The sequence below is a fragment of the Crinia signifera genome, chromosome 5 (genome assembly GCF_055691185.1).
Source record: "Crinia signifera chromosome 5, ASM5569118v1, whole genome shotgun sequence".
Classification (NCBI taxonomy): domain Eukaryota; kingdom Metazoa; phylum Chordata; class Amphibia; order Anura; family Myobatrachidae; genus Crinia; species Crinia signifera.
In genome coordinates, this window is record NC_139221.1 from 297,187,760 (window position 1) to 297,205,853 (window position 18,094).

The 18,094-nt window shown below is 46.7% G+C and overlaps 1 protein-coding gene across 3 annotated transcripts in view; it reads right to left on the bottom strand.

Annotated features, from left to right (window-relative positions):
• LOC146081227 (macrophage mannose receptor 1-like) overlaps window positions 1-18,094 on the bottom strand; it is a 610,592-nt gene that overhangs the window by 349,083 nt on the left and 243,415 nt on the right. For 2 of the 3 annotated variants that reach the window (XM_083189332.1, XM_083189334.1), the window contains exons 13-14: window positions 17,025-17,155; window positions 10,778-10,859 (exon numbers count right to left, since the gene is read on the bottom strand). In XM_083189332.1, the coding sequence (XP_083045458.1) occupies window positions 10,778-10,859; window positions 17,025-17,155 (213 nt within the window). The remainder of the gene's footprint in view (window positions 1-10,777; window positions 10,860-17,024; window positions 17,156-18,094) is intronic. The other variant, XM_083189333.1, reaches the window with a different exon arrangement.

Genomic DNA, 18,094 nt, shown 5'->3' on the forward strand with positions numbered 1-18,094 from the left:
ACTGATCAGCACAAAAGGGGGGGTAGCAGACACAAAATATACACTCTCTATCACTCTCTGTCACTATCTCTCTCTATCTCTCAGTATCTATCACTATCTATCACTATCTATCACTATCTATCACTCTAGGACACTGCAGCAGCAGCACTGACAGTTATATGTATAAAAAAAAACCTGCACCCCCAAAAAGGGGGGGTAGCAGACACAAAATATACACTCTCTATCACTCTCTGTCACTATCTCTCTCTATCTCTCTATCTCTCACTATCTATCACTATCTATCACTCTATGACACTGCAGCAGCAGCACTGACAGTTATATATATAAAAAAAACCCTGCACCCCCAAAAAGGGGGGGTAGCAGACACAAATCTCTCTATCTCTCTATCTCTCACTATCTATCACTATCTATCACTATCTATCACTCTATGACACTGCAGCAGCAGCACTGACAGTTATTTATATATAAAAAAACCTGCACCCCCAAAAAGGGGGGGTAGCAGACACAAAATATAGCTCTCTCTGTCACTATCTCTCTATCTCTCTCTATCTCTCTCTCTATCTCTCTATCTCTCTATCACACTGCAGCAGCAGCAGGAAGTCTCAGGAAGTCCGATCCAGGAAGCGTCCAGCACGCTACAAGCAGTGATCAAGTGATCAGGTAAGGTATTTGCAAGGATCAGGTAAGTATTAGCAAGGATCAGGTCAGTATCACGGCAGATAGGCACGGTGACCGCTCTGCACGCAATTCCAGACCGGAATGGCGTCTGCAGCGCAGTCACCGTTAGTTTAAATGTCGCGCCTTGGCTGTGATTGGTCCGTGGGTCCCACGGACCAATCACAGCCTTGGGGGCAGGTGGGGTGAGGTGTCATCGTCACCGATGACCCCCTCATGCCCCCTGACGCCCGGCGGTGATTGACACCTGTGTTACCGAGCGTCTGATTCGCTGGTAACACAGGAAAACGCTGTGAATGGCTGTTCACACTGAACAGCCAATCACAGCGATCGGCGACGGGGGGGCGGCATCGCAGCCCCCCCTGGGCATGCAGGGACATGTCTGCTGTCAGGGACAGCAGACATCGTCCCTCTGTCACTGCGTCTCTAGACGCAGTGACAGTTTAAAGTCATGACGTACATTTATGCCATGTGTCGGGAAGTACATCCCGGCCATGACGTAAATGTACGTCAAATGTCGGGAAGGGGTTAAAAGTTAGATTAAACCATTGAGTTCTGCTGTGGAACTATGAGTCCCAGCAAGTCACGGCCCTCTGCCAGAAGTACCCACCAATAGACTGGAATATGACTGATGAGGTGACTGAACTGAATCTCTGAGACAGTAGGATCACAGTTCTGGAAATTGAAGAAGTTCCTGGTACAGAATCCAGAGATGTAGGAATAATACTGAGGCAGATTCTGGGGCTACCAGAATAGTTTCAATAAAAATTAGGATATCTCACTCGGAAACAGGACTGGATACAGGGATGCCAGGAATAACTTTATTAAAACTCAGGATAGCCGAATTGAAATAAATGAAAAAAGCTGCCAGAAAAAACAGTAGATATGCTGAGTAGAAGCTGGGATCCAGATGGCGGATAAAACACTAGTTAGCAACTGTAGCAGGATAATAGATGACACGATGGTGGCGGCTGGAAGCAGGGTGGTGGACAATACACTAATACAGTAGCGACTGTAGCAGGATAGCATATGACACAATGGTTACGGCTGGAAGCAGGGTGGTGAACACTACACTAATATCAACAAAACAGATTGAGGTGCTCCCTCTGTTGGCACCTGTTTAAAGGAATATTACATTCCTGGAGATGAAGAAAAGATCCTCTTCTCCAATATAGATAGACAGGTTGTGATCAAATAAAACACCTTACGTCCCTCTCAGGGGTATAGCGTTCCTCTTCTCCAAATAAACCGACTCTCAAGTATTGGAGAATGGTCAATAGTCCCTCCGGTTCACAAGGTTGTCCCTCTCATAGGATGGATACCCAAAAAACCAGAGAGTAGTAGATGGTGTAATACCATTTATTAAAGTAAACAGACACAAAAACAAACTTCACGGGGGTATAATGGACATGTGACATCAATTGAAAAGTGGCTAATTACCAACTGAGATGGAGAATCAGAAATAAATCTGTTTCTCAAAAGCGCTCAGAACACTTGTTGAGATGGATTCCGGATTTCCCCTCCAAAGTGGGCCAAGGAAGATGTTTAGGTAACCAGTCCAAATCAAAAACGTCCACACACAGCAGATGACATGTTGGTAATGGCTGGATAGCACTAGGTTGCCGGCAGAGGCTGAAGTTTGGATAACATTGAGTATGGCATGCAGAGTTAACAGGAGCCAAGATCAGGGGCAAAATAACCTGGGGCAGCGGCGAGGGGATGCGCCCATGGGAACTCCCAGCATTTCATGAGTGTTCCCATGAAAATGCTACTGGGCGTTTCCATGGAAATTAGACAGTGACACGGCTGCCGGGGGCTGGCAGCTGACATTACAGATGTCAGCTGCCTACCATTTTCCCGTACAGGGAACACGTAAAGCTTGGCTGCCCCATCTATATAGTGCAGATCTGCACTATATAGTCCAAATTGTATGCCGATAGTCTAAATTGTATGGAGATAGTCTAAATTGTAATCTCATCTGGATCTCATGCAGATTGTACAAGTGTGTACACAGCATTAGACTATATAGTGCAGATCTGCACTATATAGACAGGGCAGCCAAGACTTTCTGGCTGAGATATGGGAGCGCGCATCTTGAATGCATCTGGATCGCTTGGGATAAAACCCATACAATCTGCATGAGATCCAGATGAGATTTTGACTATATAGTCAAAATCTCATCTGGATATTATGCAGATTCAATTTCAACCTGCTAGCTATTACAGAAACCTGGATCACACAATCAGACATGGCCTCGCCTGCAGCACTGTCACATGGTGGTTTCTGCTTCACTCACACCTCAAGGCCTGGTAACTGTAAAAGGAGGTGGGGTATGAATATTACTGTACCAATCCTTCACATACTCAGTTCTACCACCAGTTCCTTCACTAACATTCACATAATTTCAAGTTCACTCTATTAGGATTTTTCCCCTTTCTCTCTGCATGTTGCTGCCATCTACCACCCACCTGGGCTTCCCAAATCTCAATTTATGGAAGATTTATCTGCCTGGCACCCCCACTTATTATCCTCTGACATCTCCACCATCATCCTGGGTGATTTCAATATTGCTATTGACAGTCCACAATCTCTGCAGGTTTCCAAACTCCTCTCTCTGACTTCTCTACTCATGAGGAAGGCCACTTCCTTGACCTTGTTTTCACCAGGCTGTGCTCAGTCTCTGATTTTAATAACACTCCCTTCCCTCGCTCTAATCACAATCTCATCACCCTTTCGCTTGCCTCCATTACCCCAAGGCAAGCTAACTGACACTGGAATCCTGCAAGCCTACTCTAACCCGCAGAAATACTAATGCTATTAATTAGAGATGAGTGGGTCCGGTTCTCTGAGATCCGAACTCACCTGAACATTGCGATCCGAGGCGGGATCCGAGCGGACTCAGAAGTTCCCAGCTAATTCTGGACCAAAAACGAGGCAGACCGTCATCATCGCGCTGTCGGATTCTCGCGGGATCTGGATTCTATATAAGACACATGCGCGCAACGCCATCTGTACTCCAGCATAGAAGAGGGAAGCGGGTGGTTGTGCTCTGTGCTGTGCTATAATAATAATATATTATTTTGTTTGCTGCTGCTCACTCGATTAGGGTCTGCAGGGGCTGCTGTACACAAGTTCAGTGTACAGGGGCTGCAGTGGACAGTGTACAAGGGGCTGTACAGGGGCTGTGTTCAGTGTGACAGGGCTTGTGTCAAGTGTGACAGGGCCTGTGTTCAGTGTGACAGGGCTTGTGTCCAGTGTGACAGGGCTTGTGTCCAGTGTGACAGGGCCTGTGTCCAGTGTGACAGGGGCTGTGTCCAGTGTACAGGGGCTGTGTCCAGTGTACAGGGGCTGTGTCCAGTGTGCAGGGGCTGTGTCCAGTGTACAGGGGTTGTGTCCAGTGTGACATGGCCTGTGTCCAGTGTACAGGGGTTGTGTCCAGTGTACAGGGGCTGTGTCTAGTGTCCAGGGGCAGTGTCCAGTGTGACGGCTGTGTCCAGTGTACAGGAGTTGTGTCCAGGGGCGGTGTCCAGAGGCTGTGTCCATTGTCCAGGGGCTGTGTCCAGGGTGACAGGCTGTGTCCAATGTCCAGGGGCAGTGTCCAGTGTGACGGCTGTGTCCAGTGTACAGGAGCTGTGTCCAGGGGTGGTGTCCAGAGGCTGTGTCCATTGTCCAGGGGCTGTGTCCAGGGGCTGTGTCTAGGGTGACGGCTGTGTCCAGGGGCAGTGTCCAGTGTCCAGTGTAAAGTAAGAAAAATAAATAAGAGTAATAAGAAAATAAAAACACATTTTTGGAGGATGATGGAGGAGGAAATGGTGAGAGATCAGCAACCTGATAGAAGTACTGAAGCTGCTACCACCAGTCATGACAAGGCCGATGGTGAAAGGCCTAGAGGCCATGTGAAATCAAAGCAAAAATTTCATTTTACAAAGTTCCATAAAAAATCCAAACAGGTAAAGTTACCTACAGAGAAACATAAAATTGGCAATATGCCATTCACGACACGCAGTGGGAAGGAAAGCCTTGGCCTTTGTTTCTGACTGATGGTACAGCATCTCAGAATGATGGTAGCCCTTCTGGTAGTACAATCAAACAAAGGAAACTTGTTAAGAAGACAAAGGCGAGTTCACAAATGTAACAAATCCCAGAGGAGAGTCAAAGTGTGTCCGCGGATGCCATATGTGAACCGGACCTTTCAAATATATGAAGAGGAGGTTCATTCCACCATTTGCGTGCCCTCTGCAAGTGTGTGGAAGAGCATCCCCAGTCAAGATGCTGACCTGGTTATTGAGGATGCTTCTGAGGAATTGGATGAGGATGTGGGTTCTGGTGGTGTAGCTGGCACACAGAAGGATGTGGATGATGACGATGTTGAGGATGATGTTGTTTGTTTCAAGGCACCGACGGAGACCATTGTTGTCTGGTGTATGAAAAAGCATATTCTCATGCCAGGGCAAAAGACAAAAAAATCCACCTCGTATGTATGGAATTATTTCTACCCAAATCCAGACAACAACTGTCAAGCCGTGTGTAACGTTTGCAAAGCTATTGTAAGTAGAGGTAGGGACGTGCAGCTCCTTGGGACCTCCTCACTGTTATGTCACTTGCAGCTCATCCATCAGAAGTTTTTGTTAAAAGAAACTGTGAACAAACATGTAGCAGCCTGTGAAGTGTAAGGTCCACATGTATGTGATGCCCACTGCTGTCGCTTAGCTTAGTCATCCAGCTACCTCGGTATAACCTTTTGGCCCAACTACAGTAAATGAAAACAATTTTGTGAGCTGTGAAGTGATCAAAATTGACTATAAATGAGTGGAAACTAATGTTATTGAGGTTAATAATACTTTAGGGGCAAAAACAGGCCCAAATTCTGTTATTTTAGCCATTTTTAGCATTTTTTTCATTAAAATCCAGATCCAAAACCAAAACCCGCAAAGGTGGTTTTGCCAAAACCAATCCAGATCCAAAACACGAAGGGAGATCCAGATCCAAAAACAAAACCCGAAAAAGTGGCCACCGCACATCTCTACTATTAATTTTCCACAACTTTCCAGCTCTCTGCAACAACAGCTCTCACTAATTTCTACATTTAACCTCTCCTGACATGTACCAGATTCTCTCCTCTCCTCCCACATGTACCAGACTCTTAAAACAGCAATTTTCAATGATCTGGAAACTTGGAGGCCGAAGGCTATGGGGTTGACCTGTTTAATTATCTTAAAAGGTCTGATAAACCTTGGTCCCAACTTGACCGAAGGTTGTCGCAACCTGATGTTGCGAGTCGACAACCACACTCCCCAACCTTAAGAGAACAAGACGGCCTATTCCGATCTACCAGTGCTTTCTCCTTGACCACAGCCTTCTTCAAGGCGACTCGGACCTCCCACCAAACCTTCTTCAAATGAGTTGTCAAAGAAGAAGGTGATGATGGCAAATTGGGATCCAGAGCATTACTCCTGGGATGGAACCCCTGAACCGCATGAAAAGGAGAAACTTTAGAGGCTGATTTCAGCCAAAGGGAGATGCTCGACCCAATTATCCTGGAGCTTGGAGGCGTAGCAGTGCAGATATTGTTTTAAGGACTGATTAAGTCTCTCAGTCTGACCATTAGATTGCGGATGATACCCAGATGTGAGACTGAGTTTGATCCCCAAAGACTGGCAAAACATTCGCCAGAACTGAGCAATAAATTGGGAACCACGATCCGACACTATATCAATTGGTAACCAATGCAATCTAAAAACATGGCGCACAAATAAGTCCACCAGACCTCGGGCAGAAGGTAACCGGGGAAGTGCCACAAAATGTGCCATTTTACTGAAACGGTCCATTACCACCGACACTACATGATGACCCGACGATAAGGGTAACTCAACCAAAAAATCCATGGATATGTGAGACCATGGCCTCGTGGGTATCTCCAAGGGTACAAGTTTACCCAATGGTAAGGACCTGGCACCTTATGTTGTGCACACTCTGGGCAGGATAAGACAAACTCCTTGACATTCCTCATCATACTGGGCCACCATACTGAACGATAAAGGAGTTTCTGCATTTTCCACACCCCCGGATCAACAGCGAGTTTGCTCCTGAGAGGCTACAAAACACCTCTTGACAAGGCATCTGCTGTGATATTTTTGGCCCCTAGTCTATACGTGATCACAAAATTAAAACGCGTGAAAAACAATGCCCATCTCGCTTGCCGAGAATTCAACCACTTGGCTGACTATGTATTGTAAATTCTTATGATCAGTAAGAATGGAAATCACAAGCTTGGCTCCCTCGAGCCAATGCCTCCACTCCTCTATTGCGCATTTCACGGCTAACAACTCCCTGTTGCCAATATCGTAGTTCGCTTCTGCCTGAGAGAATTTTCTCGACATAAAAGCACATGGATGTACCTCTCCTGAATCTGGGTATTGCTGTGACAAAACCACGCCAACCCCAACTTCTGAGGCATCTACCTCTACAATAAAAGGCAATTCTGGGTTGGGATGACGAAGAACCGGAGCTTTCACAAAGGCCCGTTTGAGCATCTGAAAAGACTGTTCAGCCTGAGGAGACCATTTGCTAGGATCAGCTCCTTTTTTGGTGAGTGCAACAATGGGTGCTACTGGATCGGCGAAAGTGTATAAATCGCCGATAGTAATTGGCAAACCCTAAGAATCTTTGCACAGCCTTAAGGTTACCTGGCCGTTCCCAGTCTAAAATGGCCTTCAACTTCTTGGGCTCCATGGAAAACCCTTTGGGGGAGATGATGTAACCAAAAAAGGCTACCTCTGAGACGTGAAACTCGCATATCTCTAACTTCGCATGAAGTTTATTATCATGTAACTTCTGTAACACCTGACGAACATGATTGTGATGGTCAGTTAAGGAAGAAGAGAAAATCAATATGTCGTCAAGATACACCACGACAAATCCTCCCGGGAATTCACGGAGGACATCATTGAAAAAATCCTGGAAGACGGCTGGGGCGTTAGACAACCCAAAGGGCATCACCAAATATTCAAAGTGCCCAGACAAGGTGCTAAAAGCCCCCGGAGATCAATTTTAGAAAAAATGGTCGCTCTCCTGAGCTGATCAAAGAGCACAGAAATAAGGGGATGTGGGTAGGTATTTTAACTGAAATTTTATTTAAGGCCCTGTAGTCAATGCAAGGCCTCAAAGAGCCATCCTTTTTCCCTAAAAAGAAAAACCCAGCACTGAAAGGGGACTTAGAGGGCCGAATATACCCCTTGTTGAGACTCTCGGCAACGTACTCCTCCATGGCTTTGGTCTCAGGCCCCGTAAGAGCATATAACCTGGCTTTAGGCCACACAGAGTTGGGAATTAACATAATGGAGCAATTATAAGGCCTATGTGGAGAAAGATTATCCGCCTTTCCCTTAGAAAATACATCCGTGTAATCTCTGTACACCACAGGGATTTTGTCACACAGCACTGTAGCGACTCGAATAGGATGTTGGAGGCATTCGTTAAAACAATTGGATCCCCAACTACTGATCTCCCCTGTTTGCCAGTTAATGAAAGGACTATGTTTTACAAGCCACGGATGACCCAAGACCAAGGGCACCATAGGGCAGTGAGTAAGATATAACACGATCTCCTCAGCATGCTATGCCCCATCATTTAACTGAATGTGTGGAGTGTGAAATACACTTGACCATTAGGTAAAGAGTTTCCATCCAAACCTCGGATGGAAATGGACTGCTCTATTTTTACCTGAGGAATCCCCAATCTCTGGGCCAAAGAAACATCTAAAAAATTGCCTGCGGCCCCACTATCCACAAAAGATTTTAACGAAAAATCGGAACCTCCAAAAGAAATCCTAGCAGGAACTAGCATCGAGTTCTGTGAGGAGACCAACTGAAGACCGAAGTGAACCTCCTCACTATTCACTTAGTCTGGAACTTTCCCTGATGCTGCGGGCAATCTCATACAAAATGACCCCTCTCATTACAGAGGAAACAGACCCCAAAGGTCTTTTTACGAAGATCCCCTCTGGGGGCTACCCTGGATAGACCCACTTTCATGGGTTCATCCAGCTCCTCTGCTGCGGTATAAACTTCTGAATTGGGCAAAGAGACCGCAACTTTTTCAGCCTGACGTTCTCTAAACCCTCTATCAATTCTTATCGCTAGCTCCATGAGTTTAGCGGGTGTGGGGTTACGACAGTCGGGATCCAGACAGTCATTAGCCTGATGTCAGGATCCTGACTGCCCGGACACAGGCAGCATGGCGAGCGCAACAAAGCCCCTTGCGGGCTCGCTGCACTTGCCACGATGCGGGCATGGTGGCTCGCTACAGTCGCCACCTATTCTATTCTCCTTCTGTGGGGGTCATAGACCACCACGAGGGAAAATAGCTTGTGGCCATCAGGCACCCGGCTGTCGCCGTTTTGACAGTCGAGATCCCGACGTTGGGTAAATGACTGTTGGGATACCGACTGTCGGGATCGCGCCCGGCACCCGAGTTTATCCAAGGTATTGGGAACTGGATACTGCAACAGGCTATCTTTTATCTGCTCCAATAACCCCAATCTGAACTGGCTCTGAAGAGCAGAATCATTCCAGCCGCAGTCATTAGACCACCTATGAAACTCGGTGCAATACACCTCTGCCAGGTTTCTTCCCTGTTTAAGGGCTCTTAAATGAGTTTCAGCGGCTGCCTCTTTATCTGGGTCATCATGTAACAGCCTGATAGCTTTAAAGAAGTTATCCACAGACTGTAAGGCCTCATCCCCAACCCTCAAACCAAAAGCCCATGTTTGGGGGTCACCCTGAAGAAGGGAGATAATTATTCCCACCTGTTGGGCTGCGGATTCAGAGGATCGGGGTCTTATTCGAAAGTATAGTTTACAAGACTCTCTAAAATTAAAGAAGTCTTTCTGATTCCCCGACAACCTATCGAGAAGTTTCATCTTCGGTTCGGGTGGAATGTTCTGGGAAGAGCAAGATATCCCTTCCTGAACCGACACCCGCAATGTGACGTCCTGCATCAGCTGGGTTAAACCCTGGATCTGCTCTGCAGGATTCATGTTGGGAAATTGCTTTAATGGCTCGCAAATTATCCTTTTTAGGGCCGGTGATACTGTTACGATCCAGGGAGTAACTCAGGTCCAGATGTTTGCAAGTCAAGCAGGCTGATGCAGAAAGGTATCAGCAGCACGCCCTAGGAACAATCCTGCATATGGCACAGGATGATTATCACCGGCGTGTGAGGTCCTGTGCAGCCCCTTTAAAAGGAGGATCCGGACCAATGACTGGGAGCCCGCTGACCAGCACCTAATGATGAGGCGGCACTTGCCTGGGCGTGAAAGACCCGACGTCCTGACTGCTTAGTAACAGGACGCCGGGGATCCCGTGCAGTCACCGACCTGCACCAGTCTGTGCACCCACAGGTCCCCGGGTCCTAACAGGTACAGATCTATTGCAATATCATGGTTTTGTTCTGAAGTTTTTTCAGATAGAGACAAAGAAGATTAAAACAGGAAGCTTTATGGACATTTAAGAGGAAAGTGGTTGTTTTATTATATACCCACGGTTGATAGTTCACGTTTTGGTGGCGCTATTTGGAATTTATGGTGAAATTTTCTATGTGTTTCTTAAAGTGCAACTAAAAAAAAGTTAAGTGCAGTGGAAGACATGAAAACCTCTATTTCACATCCTCATGAAAACGCTGGGTGGAATGAGGTGTGCCGAGGGTGGGTGGCTGACATCACATGACCATCAAACAATTTCTCTTGCGGCGAGGACAAGCAAGGGGATGTGTCTTCGTAACAGAGGGGTTATGCGGAGAGGGGGTGTCTAATCGGCGGGGCGGTCTCTCTGGAAATCGGTAACTTGCGAGCTTCGCAGCTTACCAAGTAAACCAGAATCAGGGCCATACTTTCTTATATATCTTATTAAATTGACCCCTTTGTTTAAAGTGACTTTGTAAAGTTAAGGAACCACCCATGTAAACCATGGTTGACAATTATTGATTTATAAAAAACCATGATACAGACTATGGCAGCCGACCTCAACATTATATGAAAATGACAATAAGTTGTAAAAGTATGAACATTATTTAAAACTCAATCAGTATATAATGAGTTACTTACAGGTGTACCATCTGACCATACAAAGCCTTCATCAGGATCACTTTTCACTAGTCCAATCCAGTAATAAGTGAAAAAACTGTTGCTTAAAATAAAAAATGACATAATATTTGAAACACGCACAATTGTAGACTGTTTTATTTCTTTATTTTCACTTCATCTAAATTACTCTGCCGACATCAATCTATTTTTGTAGCGATATTTTCATGGACTGAATAAAAGTAAGAGTTTAGTTATAAGAATAAATCACAAGTACAGTCCATATCCCAAATATGACACCAGTTACTGTTTTTAGAATAATGACTAGAGACAGGATTATATGCATTTGCATATTTGCATATGCATTTGCATATTTTGCCCACTCTCACTGGTTATTGCATATTTTACCTAAAATCTAGTGATGGTGCATATTTTAGGACCCGCCCTCTTCCCACCCGCGAGTCACAGCACTGCTTTTCCCTGCTCCTGCTGGCCAGGTAGTGGTAGAGTGTGAAGCCTGGGGCAATATGTGCACAGTGTGGGGAACCTTGGATGTACGCTATGTCTGACACTGCTCTAGCTGCCAATCCATGTTGATAAAAGTCAGTCGGGGCAGATGCCATTACGAAGCTCCTGAACCTTTGCCTGCCCCTGGCCTGGGACTTTACACCAAGAGACAGACTTCTGCAGCAGAGGAGGCGGGCGGAAGGGTTGTGACATCACGCGGCATGGAGGAAATGCTGTGTCACAGTGAGTATGCGGCGCAGGGAGGAAGCCTTCCACTGCCCCGCCCTCACACACTATGCTGACATGTGATCCATCGGCACTGGAGATGAGGGTTCGTGTAGTTGATGCAAGAAGAGTTTTGGACGCTGCAGGAGCAAGCAGCAGCAGGGTCTGTGTGGGCGCCGGCACCCGCTCAACACACTGACATGCTGCTGCCTGCCGCTGCCCACTGACTGAGCACTAGAGGCGAGTCAGCAGAAGCGCGGGTGGGACCATGGCAGAGATGACAAATTCCCCACTGATTCAATTGACTGTACACAGAGCCGGCTATTGGCTACTGTGTGCAGGATGGGCGTGCGGATGGGTGTGCTAGGGCGGCCTGGGATGCGTCTGTGCCAAGGGAAGCAGCAGTGTGTGCTGGTCTCTCTTCTGCTTCAGATTCTCCGTTATGCGTGTGACGTCATCACATCACACGCTGGGTAAACATGCTGGAGAGGAGCCTGGAGGGGCACCACAAACTTTATAGTTACGCGACTGGCTGTGGGCCTATTTTTGAGGTTTATTTGCAACTAATTGTATGCTGATTTTTAAATAAATAAGTTAAAAATTACTCTTTTTTATAATTTAATGTAGCATATTTTAACTCTTTTCATGCATATTTTAAGTATTTTTCATGCATATTTGCATGCATATTTCAAGCTTTTTATGTTGCATATAATCCTGTCTCTAATAATGACAAATGGTACAAGACTAGCTGGCTGTCAAAATGAGAAAACCTAAACATTACACCGATATCCTCCCCTCCCTGTTAATTCTTGATCAAATAATATTACTATACTAATCTGCCCTCATTGTTACGAACTCCACCTCAATATATTAATGTTGCTTTCAAATCGCAAAATGCAGGGTTGCACCGGGACTTTGAAATGGTTCAGTCCCGGTGCGACCCTGCATTTTGGTCTGTTCAGATTACTCCAGCGAACCAGCAATACTGATGTCATACGGGGCATGGCAGAGTGGAGGAGCATCATCGGGGGTGGCAGAGAAGGCAGCGCTTAGAGCTGGTACATGAACATGAACCCGGTAATTAGGTGCGATGTGAAAGGGGTATTACTAATGATCATGTGACGAATATACTCACAGGGCTCGCTATGGTAAATTTAACAAACCATAGGGGAGATTTATCAAACCTTGCGATGATGATTGGACAGGTTTCAAAAGTGTCCATAGCAACTGTCAGCTTCTAGATATGTCTCTCAGGGATGTACTTGATTAAAGCTAGCTGCAGTACTGTAGGCGCTGATAGCTAGGAGTAGCTTTTCTCATTTGTCCACTTCTGTATGAGAGGAAGGGGGTGGTATGGAGTATAATTACTTCCCCCTTATTTGCAGAGCTGGCACTAACCAATGTGGTGCTCTAGGCAAGGGTTTGACTGGTTCCCCTATCAGATAATCCCACCTCCATCCTTATTGTTTGTACACAGCCTGTGGGGAACATGGTGACATACAGCCTGCAGCAATGGGGAAGGGGGGACATGGTGACATACACCCTGCAGCAATGGGAAAGGAGGGACATGGTGACATACACCCTGCAGCAATGGGGAAGGGGGGACATGGTGACATACACAGTGCAGGGGGAGGAGCATGGTGACACACCCTGCAGCAATGAGGGGATTGGGGACATGGTGACATACACAGTGCAGGGGGAGGGGCATGGTGACATAAACCTTGCAGCAATGGGGGGGGGAGACATGGTGACATGCACCCTGCAGCAATGTGTGTGTGTGTGGGGGGGGGACATGTTGACATACACCCTGCAGCAATGAGGGGATTGGGGACATACATGGTGACATACATTCTGTGGTCATGGGGAGGGGGTATGGTGATATACTTACAGGAGCCTGATGGGGGTATGGTGACTTACCAGAGGCAGATTCACACCTCATTGGACCCTTGGCAAGATACCAATTTGGGGCACTCCTCCCTTCAACAATTCATAGCACAATATATTTGGTGCTGATTGCAGGTGGCATTGATAGAGTGTCTTGGTGTGTGCACAGTCTACTGATAAATGCTCAGCTGTGTGAAAATCGGCATTGCGTACAAATCTGAATCAGGCTCTAGGTCTTTTGGTAGTAGGCTTACTACCTGTATCAGATTAAAGTAACTGGCTGCCCGTATTACACACATTTTTTATCAAAGAACATCAAAGGGACTTTTGGAGAATGGGAAGGTCCATGAGACGTCATAATGTCACATGGTAGTCGCGCAATGCTCCTCTGGGACTGTCTTGGATGGTAAGAATATCTTTATGTGGCCCCTTGGGACCTGCTGGGCCCTATGCAGGTGCCTGGGTTGCCTTGTGGAAATCTGCCTCTGTTACATACTGAAGCCTGGGGTAGATGGGGATTTGACACATTGGGCCTACAGGGGACATGGTGACATACATCCTGGGGTCATTGGGGGCATGAACAAAAAAGGTGAAAACCCCATGTCAGCCCTTTGACTGTCAACTTTCCCAATGTTGACCGAATGCTTGTGTCAACCTAATGACCCTGTCGACATAACCCCATGTCGACCTTTGTAGTGTGTTGATCTAAGGCCTATCGATCTTCAGTTGTCGACCTAATGCATGATGACAATCCTGTGGTTGACCTACTGACTGTATACACACACACACACCATACCTCCCAACTGTCCCATGTCACTGCCCGGGGCCACCATTGGCATTTGGGAGTCACCCCCAGCCTGAAGAGAATAGACACTGTGCGAATGTGCACAGTGTCTATTCAGAGATTCAGAGCATTGAAAAATGGGGGTGCGGCCCTTATCGGCCACACGTGTGCCCCGATCCTGTAGCACCAAAAGTTGGAAGGTATGCACACACCGCAGTTTGTGTAGTGGGGGGGGGGGTGATGATTGCATACACACTGTGGCCTGGGACAGAACAAGATCAGAACAAGATCACACACACACACACTGCAGTTTGTGTGGTGGTGGGGAGGAATTATTGCATACACACTGTGGCCTGGGACAGAACAGATCACACACACACACACACAGTTTGTGTGATTGGGGAATGTCGATTACTTACACACTGTGGCCTGGGACAGAACAAGATCTCACACACACACAGTGCAGTTTGTGTGGTGGTGGGGGGGAAGGATTACATACAGTACACACTGTGACCTGAGACAGAACAAGATCACAGACACATTGCAGCAGGTGTGGTGGTGGGGAGGAATTATTGCATACACACTGTGGCCTGGGTCAGAACAAGATCACACACACACTCTCTGCAGTTTGTGTGGTGGGGGAAATGATTACATACACACTGTGGCCTGGGACAGAACAAGATCACACACACACACACACACACACACACACGCACACACACACACACACACACACAGACATGCAGTTTGTGAGGTAAGGCAATGATTGCATACACACTGTGGCTTGGGACAGTACAAGATGACACACACACACAAACACACACACACACACTCTCTCTTCAGTTTGTGTGGTAGGGGGAATGATTACATGGGTGATGGACAGATTCCCGACAGTCGGGATCCAAACAGTCAAAACTCCGACACTCGGGGTCCCGACGTCCACCGGCTATTCTCCCTCGTGGGGGTCCACAACCCCCATAGAGGGAGAATAGAATAAGTGGCGAGCGTAACAAGCCACCGTGCCCGCATGGGGTTTTATTGTGCTTGCCCCTCTGTCTTAATACAGGCAGGGCCGGATTATAATGGAGGCACAAGGGGTCAATGCCCCTGGGCCCCCCACTAGCTAGGGGCCCCCCGTGGTTGGCATGTATTTAAAAAAAAAAAATGGGTACTTATGTAGTATCTGGGCTGCCGATTTCTAAATCGGGTACATCGCATCGCATGCGACCATCGGATGCGATGCGATGCGATGCGATGCGATGCGATGACCCGATTTTTCCATAGGAATCAATGTTAAAATGGACTGAGTCCATTTTAACATGGAATTCAATGGGAAAAAGGGGTCCTTTTCATACCCCTACTATCCAAGTGGGCATGGAGTTGGATATAAACCTGTGGCGAGCGTAGCGAGCCACCGAGCCCGAAGCGTGGCGAGCGTAGCGAGCCCCGCGAGGGGACACAGAATACCGTCCCCTCGCGGGGCTCGCTTCGCTCGCCACGCTTCGGGCTCGGTGGCTCGCTGCGCTCGCCACAGGTTTATATCCAACTCCATGCCCACTTGGATAGTAGGGGTATGAAAAGGACCCCTTTTTCCCATTGAATTCCATGTTAAAATGGACTCAGTCCATTTTAACATTGATTCCTATGGAAAAATCGGGTCATCGCATCCGATGGTCGCATGCGATGCGATGCGATGCGATATCGCATCGCATCGCATCTGATTGTATGCCTTAACTTAAGGCATACAATCAAAAAATCGGCAGCCCAGATACTACATAAGTACCAAAAAATGTTTTTTTTAGCTAAAGGTTTTGTGCATGGGAGTGGGTAGTGCTGCTGCTTCACCTATCTGCCAATGTGACAATGATTAATGGTGCTGAGCATCGGGAGCCAAGGCACACTGATTGCACAAGTGTGCAGTGCATTACTGGGAGTTGACTAAGTCCCATGACACTTTTAATGCAGTGCATTACTGGGAGTTGACTAAGTCCCATGACACTTTAAACCAGAGGGCAGAGAGGTTTGTGCTGAGCTCTAATTGGTGGAGCTCATTACATGCCCATGGAGAACAGCAGCAGCTTAGTCATGGGAGGGTTTTTAATCAAAGGCAGCACTAGGACTGTGAGGTCTCCTACAGAGTAAGGTGCAGAGGGACAAACACAGGCTTTTCATATGGTATGTATTTATGTGTGTGTGCGTGTATGTGTGTGTGTATATATATATATATATATATATATATATATATATATATATATGCAGTTACCCATTGACCAAGTTTATACTGCCTTTACTCTGTGTATTCTCCCATGCAGTGTGCAGCCAGTAATGACAAGTGCAAGGGGACCCCCCTGGCTAAAGTATCGTGGGCCCCCCGAAGGCTTAATCTGGCACTGAGTACAGGCAGTCGGGATACCGACATCGGGCTAATGACTGTTGGGATCCCGACTGTCGGGACCATATACCACACCCTGATTACATACACTCTGTGGCCTGGGACAGAACAAGATGACACTTTGTAACCTGACACATACAGTTGGGGTAGATTTACTAAAGCATCTAATAATGAGAACGGGAGGTGTCGCCCATACAGTAACTATCATTTCTCTATTGCATTCTATAAAATGATGTACTCGGATTGGTTGCGATGGACTCCACTCTATTTTAGAAGCTTTAGTAAATATAAAAGGTTTATCTTCATAAAGCTTTAATAATTCTATACATTTACCTCATTTATGGAACTCCGGTACAGTATGGTCCAGTAGATTGTAAGCTTGTGTACAAGGCTCTTATATCTCCAGTCTTATTACTATGCAAGTCTCCAGCTGTAATGAGTATGCTGGCTCAGTATAAATACAATGTAATTATACTTACCGCAGCATTGATGATACTGTTTCCTCTTCCTCATTACTGCTAATACTGAGTAAGTCGCCTCCTATTGCTCGGCAGAAATCCCTGGCTTCATACCATGACTTTCTCTCTTCTGCTTTTCTTTTATAGTAATACTGGAGGGATATACAAATAACATGCAATATGTGCAGCGTTGAAAGTGCTGTTATGACATACGGCTATTACTCCTATTGCACTTACATTTACCCATACCTCCCAACAGTCCCGATTTCAGCGGGACAGTTCTGATTATCAGGGCCTGTCCCGCTGTCCCTCCCGCGGCCGGCAGTGTCCCGCGGTAAGGGGGGGCTGTTGGGAGTCCCCCCTGTCGGCTGCTAAGCAGCGGGGAACAAATGCTGTGTGCATGCGCACAACGTCTATTCCCTCAGCCAGGGGGCTGGGGGCATGGCTAGAGGCTCACAGAGCCTCTGGGTCATGCCCCCATAGCGGCAAAATGGGGCGGGGGGGGGGGGCGAGTATAGGCCACGCCCCAAAATTAGGCCACACCCCCACAAATTTCGGCGCGCCTATGGCAAGGAGCAACTACGTCCCGCCTCCAGCTCAACCAAACTTGGGAGGTATGCATTTACCACTTCCAAATTTACACATCCATTAATCTCTGAATATGTACAGTGGTGCTGTATCCACAGCATTATTAGAGATCATGTTATCTTGTCAGTTACAGTATTTAATTATATTGTAAGTCTACTTTATTCTATGTACTGTAGATCTATATTAATTTGCCCAATCCTAGCTGCCTTTTGCCATGTGACAGGCCAAAGGGTGATATCCTCCATTTTACTTACTGCTACAGTTAATCTGGGATGAGAGGCTGAGACATTGGGTGACATTTAAATAGATGAGAAAATGTGACTTTTGCGAAATCTTAGTGAAAAACGCCCGAAATACCGATTTCGCATATTTAATGAGATGGCAAAAATGGCAAAAAAAATCAAGATTTTGCAGCGAAATCGCACTTTCTGACGGTGCGATTTTTACTCGTGCCGGAACTCGCATCCAGATGTTTTCCCATTGAAAAGTATACAATTCGCATA